The 13,217-nt window shown below is 44.7% G+C and overlaps 1 protein-coding gene across 18 annotated transcripts in view; it reads right to left on the reverse strand.

The window, feature by feature from the left end:
- Window positions 1-13,217, reverse strand: part of ADGRL3 (adhesion G protein-coupled receptor L3) — a 1,264,347-nt gene that overhangs the window by 927,165 nt on the left and 323,965 nt on the right. For all 18 annotated transcript variants that reach the window (XM_077475785.1, XM_077475784.1, XM_077475783.1 and 15 more), the window contains exon 4: window positions 8,497-8,606. In XM_077475785.1, the coding sequence (XP_077331911.1) occupies window positions 8,497-8,606 (110 nt within the window). The remainder of the gene's footprint in view (window positions 1-8,496; window positions 8,607-13,217) is intronic.

A 13,217-nucleotide genomic window follows, 5' to 3' on the forward strand; every position in this document is an offset into this window, starting at 1 on the left:
CCCTCGTTGAGTGGGCTTTCACTTGAAAAGGAGGAATCTTCCCCTTTACACTATAGGCCTCAGAAATAACCTGTCTAATCCGGCAAAATAAACAAGCAATCAGTTTTCCTTATCTGAGCAGTTGCTTGAAGATATATACTGATTGCTCTAACCACATCCAAAGTGTGCAAAGATTCTTCTTCTGCGGACTGTGGGTCCGGAAAAAAGGATGGTAGGATTACGTCTTGATTCAAATGACATCCTGAAACCACCTTAGGTAGAAAGGACCTGTTGGGATGCATGACCACCTGGTCCTTATGAATAAATAGATACGGCTCCTTGCTGGAAAGAGCTGCTAGCTCTGATACTCTTCTAGCCGTGGATATGGCTACCAAGAAAACCAATTTTTTAGTCAGGAGAACTAATGAAGCCAGATGCAAAGGTTCAAATGGTTGCCCCTGCAAAGCCGAGAGAACCAACTTCAGATCCCATGGGCATACCGGAGGTTTGACTGGCGGTCTTATCCGCATGGCCCCCTGGATGAAAGCCCGCACCAGGGAATGCGATGCAAGTGGCTTCTGAAAAAACACTGACAGGGCCGAAATCTGCACCTTGATAGTGCTTATGGCCAAATTCATTTCTAGGCCTGACTGGAGAAAGGCCAAGATCCTGCTAATGACATACTTTCTAAGATGCCATTTCCTGAGTTCACACCAGGAAACATATGCCCTCCAGATTTTGTAATAAATCAGCCTGGAGGCCGGCTTTCTGGCATTGACCAGAGTAGAAAGGACTGGCCCCGAAAGGCCACGGTCTCTCAGAATGTGGGTCTCAGCAGCCAAACCGTCAAATTCAGACTGTGTAAAGCAGGATGGTAAATTGGACCCTGTGAGAGCAGATCTGGCCGGAGAGGGAGGATCCATGGCCTGCCTACTGCCAACTTCATGATCTCTGCGTACCACGGTCGCCTGGGCCAAGCCGGGGCCACCAAAAAGACAGATTTTGTCTCCCTCTTGACTCTTCCCAGGAACCGCAACAGAAGCGCGCTCGGGGGGGAAGGCATAGATCAGATTGTACTGATCCCAGGGAACTGTCAGAGCATCTGACCCCTGAGCAAGTGTATCTCTTGTCCTTGACACAAAATTGTCCAGTTTCCTGTTGAACCTGGATGCAAACAGATCTACGTCTGGAGTACCCCACCTGTGACATATGTTCCGAAACACGTCGGGGTGCAGAGCCCATTCTCCTGGGCACAACTGCTGGTGGCTCAGAAAATCCGCCTGCCAATTTTCCACTCCTGGAATGAAGAAGGCAGAAAGACACGGAACATGCTTTTCTGCCCAGACAAGTATGCGATTCACCTCTTTTTGGGCAACCAGACTCCTGGTACTGCCCTGGTGATTGATATAAACCACTGCTGTGGCATTGTCGGACTGAACCCGAACAGGGAGACCTCATAGTCTGTAAGACCACTTTATGAGAGCCATATAAACTGCCCGGATCTCCAAGACATTTATGGGCAATAGCTTCTCGATCGCAGACCATTTCCCCTGCGAGCACGTCTCCTCCAACACTGCTCCCCAGCCTGTCAGGCTGGCATCTGTCGTGATAAATCTTCCATGGAAGAGGAAGAAAAGTTTTGCCCTTCAGCAAATTCTTGGTTTGTAACCACCAGACGAGACTCCTGCGTGTCCCTGGGGATAGACGCTTAGGAAGATCCAAGGATTGGGGCTTCCTGTTCCAAGCCGCAAGGATGCATCTTTGCAGAGGCCTTGAGTGGAACTGGGCGAATTGGACGGCCTCGAAGGAGGCGACCATTTTCCCTAACAGTCTCATGCACAATCGAATGGGGGAAGATCTCCTGCCCAGAATTAGGCGCACCAGATCCCCAATGGTCAAGGCTTTTGGCCTTGAAAGAAACACCTTGCCCTGAGCGGTGTCGATGATCATACCCAGGTATTCCAACCTGGTGGCAGGCTGTAGGGACGACTTTTCTAGGTTTATAATCCAACCTAGGCGTTCCAGGTGTTCTAGTGTTCTGGTGACTCTGTGGTTCAGGAACACTACTGTTTTCTCCATGAGAAGCAAATTGTCTAGATAAGCCATGACGGCTATACCCTGAGCTCTTAGCTTTGCCAAGAGAGGGTCCAGAATCTTTGTGAAGATTTGAGGGGCCGTAGCAAGCCCGAATGGCAAGACCACAAATTGAAAATGGCGCTGCTCTACCGCGAACCTTAGAAATTTTTGGTGTGCAGGAAAAATTGGCACATGGAGATATGCATCCTTGATGTCTATTGATGCCATAAACTCTCCCCCTTGCAGGGAGGAGACCACAGTGCGGATTGGCTGCATTCGGAAGGACCGGATGCGTAAAAACCGGTTCAGATCCTTCAGATCTAGGATAGGTCTGACACTTCCATTTGGCTTCGGAACGGTGAAGAGATTAAAGTAAAACCCTGAACCCTGTTCTTTTGGGTCCACTTCTACTATCACCCCTTGGGATAGTAAGTGATCCAAGGCCAGAAATAGCGGTTTTTGCTTTACTGGATCCCTGGGGATCCTTGACCTTAGAAAGCGAGAAGGTGGAATCTCCTGAAACTCTAGCCTGTAGCCCAGAGATACCGAAGAGATCCCCCACTTGTCCCGGATCTCTTCCCGCCAGGCTCCTGCAAACTGAAGGAGCCTTCCCCCCACTCGGCCGAGCGGGGGCGCCCCTTCACAAGGAAGCTTTTGGGCTCTGCTTGGCAGGCTTTCGCCCCCCTTTTTCTGCCCCTGGGCCCGGCCCTGAGCCTTTCCTGTAGAGGAGGGTTGAGAAGGCCGTCACCACTGCTTAGAGCTAGATGCTCCGGGAGAGAGAGCACGCCTAAATGAAGGACGTTTGCTCCTTTTGTCTGGAAGGAGAGTAGATTTACCCCCTGAAATTTTTTGGACGAATTTGTCTAATTCTTCTCCAAACAAATGTTCCCCTTTAAACGGGAACCCAATCAAATGCTTCTTGCATGACAGCTCAGATGCCCAATTCTTTAGCCATAGGTCCCTTCGCATGTGTACCAACAGGAGAGACAGACGTGATGCTTGTTGGACAGAATCCAAAATCGCATCAATCATGAAACACAGAATATGAGGTATTTCTGCATAATTCTCTACTTCCTCACTGGGAAGGAGCCCAAGCATCTGCTTAACCTGTTCCTTGAGGAACTGACACAACCCCATGGCTGCGACTGTAGGTTGCACTACAGCGCCAGTCATGGAAAAGGAGGCTTTTAATAAGGTTTCCAGCTTCTTATCAGTTGGATCTTTAAATACCTGCACATTATCCAAGGGACAAGTCAGGTTTTTATTCACGCAAGAAACAGCCGCATCAACAGATGGGACCCCCCACTTCTTGGTGAAACTTTCCTCCAGAGGATAATGCATAGAAAACCTTTTAGGAGGAGCAAACTGTTTATCGAATGCCCCCAATCCTCATACAACAATTTATCCATTAAGGGATTAATTGGGAAGGAATAGGCAGTCTGTGGGGCTTTCCTGACTCCCAGGGAAGAAACAGAGGACGTAGCGACTTCAGCAGCAGGCATTCTGAATGTGGTACGCACCAATTCAGTATAATACCGCACCTGTTTTCTGAGCGCCTGGGAGGAGGGGACTCTCTCCTCTTCCTCTGATTCCTCCGACTGCTCAAGATCCCTGTCCCAAGACAGGGATCTCTCCTCATTGTCAGAAGAATCATCTAAGAGAGGAATCTCAGCAGAGGGAGGGGATCTACCCCTTTTCCTGCTATCTTTCAGGGAAGCAGAAATAAAATTCATTATTCTTCCTTCAAAACCCTCCAATGAAGCCCTAAGGGAGTCCTCAGTGACATATACCGGGGCTGACACATTAGGAGAGGCTGCAAAACCTGACAGGGGCACTGACTCGTCCTGAGAGGCTGGCTCCAGTCTTGCAGGGGGGGATGGTAACTTACAGGCACTTTTAGAACCCCTGGACCTAGGTGGTGATTTACCAGTGCTCTTGTTACCTCCCCCTGAGACCCTCTTACGAGGAGAAATAGTCCTAAGCTACAAAGCAGAGGTACTAGTACAAAGTGCAATCACTGTTGTGCTTAAAGTCTCACAATAAATATATATGCTTAAACTGCACAACCTGATGCTGAGTAGGTGTCTAAGGTTTGCCTGGATCCAATCCCCTGGGATGCTTACTGCCCACAGCTCCTGCGTCTCCACTTACAGCCCCCTGACGCTCTGGGCTTTTTAAAACTGCCGCCTGGCGCCTGCGCAGTACAGCGCCATGCACACTGACGTGCACGGCTCACAACCACACTCCCCCCTCCTCCATTAGGCCGGGAGCACGCCCGGCGCGCGTGCATGAGGGCCACGGACTCCAGGGGGGGAAAGGGAAACTCCATCGGAGCTGCGTGGGACCCCCAGACTACGTGTATTACCTCTATTGTGGCAGGGACTGCAGTGGAGACGTGAGACAGCTGGAGAACCAGGCTTCACTGAGCGGGTGTACTGAAAGGCATGTAAGTATGCATCAGGCTGCTCTTACTCCCTCTAGTGGTGGAAACCAGGTAATACATACAACTACTCAAAATGAAGAAATCCATCATATTATTATACAGTGGTGTGAAAAAGTGTTTGCCCCCTTCCTCATTTCCTGTTCCTTTGCATGTTTGTCACACTTAAGTGTTTCGGGAACATCAAACCAATTTAAACAATAGTCAAGGACAACACAAGTAAACACAAAATGCAATTTGTAAATGAAGGTGTTTATTATTAAAGGTGAAAAAAAATCCAAACCATCATGGCCCTGTGTGAAAAAGTGATTGCCCCCCTTGTTAAAACATACTATAACTGTGGTTGTCCACACCTGAGTTCAATTTCTCTAGCCACATCCAGGCCTGATTATTGCCACACCTGTTCACAATCAAGGCATCACTTAAATAGGAGCTGCTTGACACAGTAAGGTCCACCAGAAGATCCTTAAAAGCTACAAATCATGCCGAGACCCAAAGAAATTCAGGAACAATTGAGAAAGAAAGTAATTGAGATCTATCAGTCTGGAAAGGGTTATAAAGCCATTTCCAAAGCTTTGGGAATCCAGCGAACCACAGTGAGAGCCATTATCCACAAATGGCGAAGACATGGAACAGTGGTGAACCTTCCCAGGAGTGGCCGGCCGCCCAAAATTACCCCAAGAGCGCAGCGACGACTCATCCAAGAGGTCACAAAAGACCCCACAACAACTTCCAAGGAACTGCAGGCCTCACTTGCCTCAGTTAAGGTCAGCGTTCATGCCTCCACCATCAGGAAAAGACTGGGCAAAAATGGCCTGCATGGCAGAGTTCCAAGGAGAAAACCACTGCTGAGCAAAAAGAACATCAAAGCTCGTCTCAATTTCTCCACAACACATCTTGATGATCCCCAAGACTTTTGGGACAACATTCTGTGGACCGATGAGACAAAAGTGGAACTCTTTGGAAGGTGTGTGTCCAAGTATATCTGGCGTAGAAGGAACACTGCATTTCATAAAAAGAACATTATACCAACAGTAAAATATGGTGGTGGTAGTGTGATGGTCTGGGGCTGTTTTGCTGCTTCAGGACCTGGAAGACTTGCCGTGATAAAAGGAACTATGAATTCTGCTGTCTACCAAGAGATCCTGAAGGAGAATGTCCGACCATCTGTTCGTGTACTCAAGCTGAAACGAACTTGGGTTCTGCAGCAGGACAATGATCCTAAACACACCAGCAAGTCCACCACCGAATGGCTGAAGAAAAACAAAATGAAGACTTTGGAGTGGCCTAGCCAAAGTCCTGACCTGAATCCTATTGAGATGTTGTGGTATGACCTTAAAAAGGCCGTTCATGCTCGAAAACCCTCTAATGTAACTGAATTAGGACAATTCTGCAAAGATGAGTGGGCCAAAATTCCTCCAGGACGCTGTAAAAGCCTCATTGCACGTTATCGCAAACGCTTGGTTGCAGTTGTTGCTGCTAAGGGTGGCCCAACCAGTTATTAGGTTTAGGGGGCAATCACTTTTTCACACAGGGCCATGATGGTTTGGATTTTTTTTCACCTTTAATAATAAACACCTTCATTTACAAATTGCATTTTGTGTTTACTTGTGTTGTCCTTGACTATTGTTTAAATTGGTTTGATGTTCCGAAACACTTAAGTGTGACAAACATGCAAAGGAACAGGAAATGAGGAAGGGGGCAAACACTTTTTCACACCACTGTATATATAGGATTAACTTCCCTTACCTGTCCTCACCGCAGGAATTGCTGAAACAGACAAATTCCAGCCTTCACCCATCACGGCGGGCAGTGGTAGCCAACCTTCAGGTTTATCTGGGGCTCTTTCTCAGAAGAGCCTCCTACCTGGACCATGTAAAAGACTCTGCCAGAAACTTTCGTGCACTCTGTGTAAACAGTACACCAAGTCTGGTTTTCCCAGAGCCCAGTCTTCCAATAGGAAAGGACTTACAGGCCAAACCTCGTTTCTTCGGCTGACGAGGCCCGGGTACCATATCATCTTGGGAGTCAAATATCGGCCCGAGATATGGATCCGGTTTGTTGTAGCCCTTAGGCCCCTGCAGGGACCTGCACAGAGCCTTCTTCATAGCACATGTTTTACGTGACCAACCACCATAGACACTGGTGAAAAAACTGAGGTGCCTCCCATATGGGAGGGGTTATATAGGGGAGGAATTCTCCTTAATTGGGGTTAACCAGTGTCCAATCACCAGAGGTGCCTATATAACCCACTATGTAATGAAGCTCCTGTGTCCCGTGATGTATGATCAAGAAAAAGCAAATAACAAATGTATTCAAGGATGAGATACAATAAAACCTAAAACTACATATAAGATCTACCTAAAACTTAAAATGTTCAAGAAAAGTACTTATGCTCTATGATATGGAATATTTATGGAATATTACAAAAAAAGACTCCATGATATATTATTTGTATAATAAAGTTTACTCATATGAATAAGGACATGAAAATAAACATACATCTAGGTGTCAGTGTAAGAAAAAAGTTACCCTGACGACAATGGTCCATAGTCCAGAACAAAGGGATGTGATGAACATAGTTTGTGTTCCGTGCTAATTCCATCAGGTGCATAACAAAAATATCAATTGAGTGGAAGTATTAGCAATTGAGGCCATCCCTAGGAGCTCCCTTACCGATAATAAAAGATTCTCCCTCCTATCTGGAAGGGAGACATTTTTTATTTATAGGTTTGGATCTTTATCACCTAACAGCATCAACGAAGATGTGGAAATACATAGCTTAGTTTAACCAATAATTCTCTCAATACGTCTGGGGGTCATCATATATATATTGTAATTCTAATTCAGTCATTGTAACATCTATTGTAAGAGCATTGAGGGGTTAAGAAATACCTCCAGATTTACAAAAAACTCTACCCACTCCCCATCCCCATATGTTCCCACAATGGGTGTATATTTTCTGTTTGCCATTCTATCCGTGACTTTGACGGGCATCCATCTTCCTCTCTTTATTCCCTGTTGGTGCCGCACAGTTACATCATCCAGGCATGCCGATTCCTTGGCTTGACTACCCAGTCGGTTCAAACCATCTCGGCAGTGACCCCCTCCACAGGCAGTGACTGAGGATGCCTTGGCTTGGCTCCCTGGTTGGTTCACACCACCTAGATGCGACTAGCAGTGACATTCCCAAGGCACGCCTTCCTCTCCGATCCCAGCCATCAGGGACCCACCCTGGACCAGACTTCCAGTCTTCACAGCCTACAACATTGGCACCCCTCCATGTTCAATTGGCTGGTCTTCTGGATGGTGTTAACCCTTCAATGCCCACGGGAACTAGTGTGGTATCGTTGGCTTATTTTATTCTCTTTATCACCATTTTTCATTTCATAAATAAACATGAGTTCTTATTTATGGCATGCTTGACTGTTGTGGTTCTCCTGCTTTATTATCCAGTCCATTGAGCACTGTTTACTGGTTTCTTTTTTCTATCCTACATTTTCCACATGTTATTGGTCAGCTGCACTGGCTCTGAGTTCTATCCTCTCAGGTGTTTACAATATTTTTTGATCCACATTTTCTAGCGCTTGAGGAACAGTGTTTCTTTTAGAGGATAGCCATCCTGAGACTGAGAAGATACACCAGCCTTACAAACTCTTTTCAATTTACTTGTATAACGGTGACAAGCTACGTTTGAATAGGAAGAGGACTGTGCATCTAAACCATCATAAACCCTTCACATCCATGTGCTGGTGTGGTAAATTTTAGGTTAATAAAATATTACAAACACTGGAAAGTAACATACTCAAATGTTTTTATAAATAAAATACACAATTCTAGGGGACGTATATAAGGTAAAAATAACATAAAAATAAACAACCTTTCTGAAAGAATATAGTGAACAAAGATGAATCACAAGTATAGGGTTGCATTTACTTACATCACAGTTATCGGCTAATTCACTACTATTGGGTTAAAATTCTAAATTAAAATATACATACTGTAAGGAACACATTCATATTGGACTTCTAGATATTTGTAAGTGCCCGGGCAAGGGTCAGGAAATACATCTGGTCCTGCTACAACAGCACACTGTGTCCGATTATTGCATCTGAAATATAAAATATTTATTTTATTTATTTCAAGTCTTAATGACAAAGTATAGTGTACCACATTTTCCCTATTTAAGCAGAAACAAATAGCAGACTTTCCCCACCAAAGCATAGTTTTTGTTTTCCATAATACAAACCATTTTACAATGGGACTTTTTTAGAGCTTGTTTACACCAGCTGCTTTCAGATGCATTTTTTGAAATGCATCTTAAACACAAACACTGTAAAATCAATGTTTTCTAATCACCCTAGTTCACACCACTGCATTCAGTTCCAGTAGTACAGCAGCATGTATTATCTTGCAACAGAATGTGTGCACAAACACATATAAACGCCCTGGAATGCATTACAAACACGTAAACGTCTATGTGGAAACACATACTGGGTTTAGGAATTGTGGTGTGAACTAACCCTTAATGAGAAAATACTATGTATAATGATAGGCCTAGATGTTCCATGTTGTGTGCATGTAGTTAAAAAAAAAATATATATACAAATAACTGAAAACAGATAAATTGTAAAAGTCACACTCCTGTTTAATAAGTTATTATGATTTATGGATCCTGTGATGCAATGTGAACATGCGCTTTACCTCACGAAGCTAGCTTTATATACAGTACAATACCGATAAGGACTGTATTGAACCCAAACCAATGCAGCTCACTCCTACACAACACAGGGGAACATATGTACAAGGAGCAGTCAAGTGCTTCTAAAACCCCATTCACCAGCCTCCGCAAGTCATTCATTCCAAGCCTGTTGAGTTGAACGAAAAAAGCTGAACGTACCAGGCACTATAGTCCATAATGGTCCTGCCAGGCCAATTTCTTTTTAAAGTGGGAGTATACTCCCATGCATGATTTTTACCTATAGGTACTGTAAATATCTCCTAAATGTGCACCATTTAGGTGATATTTACTGTACATGCAGCCGGTGACGTCACCAGCACATGCACTCTGAAGGAACGGCATACACGTGCCGTTCCTTCAGAGTCCTGTGACGTAAACAGCGGCTCCCACGCGCATGCGTGGGGGTGACGTCATTGTGGTTCTGGTTGCTCACACAGCCACGAGTCCATGAACCCGGAAGGAAGACAGGGTGAAGATGGAAGCACCTTCAGCGGTGACATGGAGGGCTTCCTTCTAAGGTAAGTTTCACGTAATGTGCTAGTATGCAATGCATATTACATAGGCCTAGATGGGCCCATAGGCCTAATACAAAAGTGATGCAAGGATCCCACACTGGGGAGTACATTAGAGAAATGTTTCTAGGCATGCTTGAAGACTGGGGAATAAACAAAGACCAAGTGATGCTTGTGCTTTGTGACAGCGGTACAAGCATGTTGAAAGGAATGAAACTTGTTGAAGTGTCAGACCTTAGTTGTACACACCCTGCAACTTGTGGTAAATGATGGTCTATCTATCAATGCCACGCTGCATTGATCCAGTAATTCATGCAAAAGTAATGAGTGCATACTATACTGTGCATGGACATACTTTTCAGTAAAAGCTAACATTTGTGTATTAAAAATACTTTTTTTTTTTATTTGTCTTATGAGATACTTTAGCCACTTGCTTACTGGGCATTTAAGACCCCCTCCTGCCCAGACCAATTTTCAGCTTTCAGCAATGACGCACTTTGAATGACAATTGCCCGGTCATGCTACACAAATTACATTTTTATCATTTTTTCCCACAAATAGAGCTTTCTTTTGGTGGTATTTAATCACTGCTGGGATTTTTATTTCTTGCTAAACAAACAAAAAAAATTGAAAATTAGAAAAAAAAAATCATGTTTAAAATTTAGCAAACAGGTAATTTTTCTCCTTCATTGATATGCACTGATGAGGCGGCACTGGTGGGCACTGATAGGCTGGACTGGTGCACACTGATAGACTGCACTGATGGGCACTGATAGGCACAGTTAAGGTGGCACTGATGGCCACGGATGGATGGCACAGATGGGTGGCACGGATGGGCACAGATAGGTACCACTGATAGATGGCACCGATTACCGGCTCTGTTTACATCACGTGATCAGCTGTAATTGGCTGAGAGCTGATCACGTGGTAAGGGGTCGGCATTGACCCCTTACTCCGATCTGTGATCCAGCGAGTCTCATAGACTCGCTGATCACAGAGCGCTCCGCGAGCACCCTGCAGGAAATGCACAGGCCGCTCAGGCATGGGACGACATCAATAGACGTCGTCCCAGGAAAGCAGGTCCACGCTGTAGCCATCATTCGGCTATAGCGCGGATCTGTAGTGGTTAATGGTCTTTTTGAGATACTGAACTTTGGGTTTTCACTAGCTGTGAGACAGAATCATCAAAATTAAAAGAAATAAATGCTTGAAATATATCACTCTGTGTGCAATGTATCTATATAAAATATAAAAGTTTCACTTTTTTAATTGAATTGCTGACATAAATTAACTATTTGATATTCTAATTTTATGAGATGCACCTGTAAGACCAGGAGAGGCTATCAAAACATTTTCATATATCATGTACAAGTATCTTAAATTTGTTTGAGAGATGGATTATAGATAAGTAATATCAAAAGCCCAAACCCTTTTTTCAGTATGACTTATGCCGCATATACACGACCGGACTTTCCGGCAGGCTAGGTCCGAAGGCATTAGTCCGTCGGACAATCCGAACGTGTTTAAAAAAAAAAATCAGACGGACTAAAATCAGGAAAACTATTCGTCTGTGTGCTGGTCCAACGGACCAAATATGTCACAAGGGCAGCTATTGGCTACTGGCTATTGAAATTCCTTGTTTAGTCCCATTTACGTCATCGCGTTCAAAACAAATGGACTTTCGAACAGACTTAGTCCGTTACTCGTGTGTGGCCAAGTCTGTTCATTCGGAAAGTCCGTCGGAAGTCCGCCGAAAGTCAGTCGGAGCTAGTCTCCCAGAAAATCCGGTCGTGTGTACGCAGCATTAGAGTGGAATGGAAAACATCCCTGTCAAGTTTTTTGTGACACATGGTGAAAAACGTGGAAAGTGATGGGAAATCCCATCTTAGACAGTTGTCACAAGAGTCTCCATTATATTTTCTCTCCATTCTCATTTCAGTGGCAATGCTATCCAGGACAAATAGAGAGGAAGAGTCTCCCAGCAGGCACATATAAATACACCTGACAGGGGTTTTGACAGTTCCTCATTCTATCTAAAATGGTAACTGACATTCCATTTAAAATAGTAATGTAGTAATGCACATTGGTGCACTGTGGTGCCATTCATTCTTAAATTGGTTCTTAAGGCAGAAGTTTTTTTTATCTTAATGCATTTTATGCATTAAGATAAAAAACCTTCTGTGTGCAGCAGCCCCTCCCTCCCCAATACTTACCTGAGCCCCATCTCGATCAAGCGATGTGCACGAGTGCCCTGGCCGTCCGGGACTCTCTCACCTGATTGGCTGAGACACAGTAGCGGCATCACTGGCTTCCGCTACTGTTAATCAAAGTCAGTTAGCCAATGAGGAGACAGAGGGGACAGGGCCGAACCGTGGCGCTGTGTCTGAATGGACACACAGAGCTGTGGCTCGACTTGGGTGCCCCATAGCAAGCTGCCTGCTGTGGGGGCATTCGACATGAGGGAGGGGCCAGCAGTGCCGGCAAGGGACCCAAGAAGAGGAGGAACCAAATTGCTCTGTGCAAAACCATTACACAGATGCATCTTACCAATGCATCTGTGTTGGAGTGAACTACAATACACAGTAAAGCAACAACAAAGGGTGTGCACTTTTATTGGTGCATTAGGCAACCAATTCAATAAATGGGCTAACACATGTTATAGAGGGAACTACAGAGGATACAGAGAAAATCCTGCATCCTCAGCTGCTAGATCCAAATTCTAGCCAGCTGGCTACACACAGGCCGGCATTAGTCTTGCATACACCCCAGTGCACAGATTTGTAGCAGCTAAGTGATTCCCAAACACTGTGATTCCTCGAGCTGTTCTGCAAGCTAGTTTTCTCGCTATATCACTTTTTCTACTGCTCACACCAGACGTAATCCAAGGTATATGCAACCAGCTGCACCTCGCCAGCTGATGGGTCTGCTAGACAACCACACCCACAGACACCTAGATCCCTGTAACTGGCAATGAAACCTGTTCATACAAATCACATATATAACTATACCTTCCAAATTTTTTAGATGAAAACAAGGGGCACCTATTAGCAAAAGTATGTAGGCATAGGCATAATCCATCTATGTAGGCATAGGCATAATCCATCTCTCAAACAAATTTAAGATCCTTGTACATGATATATAAAAAGGTTTTGATAGCCTCTCCTGGCATAGAACCTGCCACGCTCCTTGAAAGGCAAATTATACAAAAAAAAGTGCTTTTTTTTTACCACTACTATTCCTTTATATTGGCTTTCGAAAATTTACAGATGCAGCAATTTAAAAATTGGATGAAAGGTTTGGAATTGGGAAATACTTTTTTATATACAATTATATAGATCAGACCAAAATGAGGGACAAATGAGGAGGACAGAGGGATATTGTTCAAAATTAGGGACAGTCCCTCGAAATCAGGGTATTGATATAACTGACTCTAATCTACATGCACTCAAAATGGCCTGCTCATTCTCTG

The sequence above is a fragment of the Lithobates pipiens genome, unplaced genomic scaffold, assembly GCF_037356315.1.
Source record: "Lithobates pipiens isolate NorthernLeopardFrog02 unplaced genomic scaffold, aLitPip1_a1.2 Scaffold_13, whole genome shotgun sequence".
Lineage (NCBI taxonomy): Eukaryota > Metazoa > Chordata > Amphibia > Anura > Ranidae > Lithobates > Lithobates pipiens.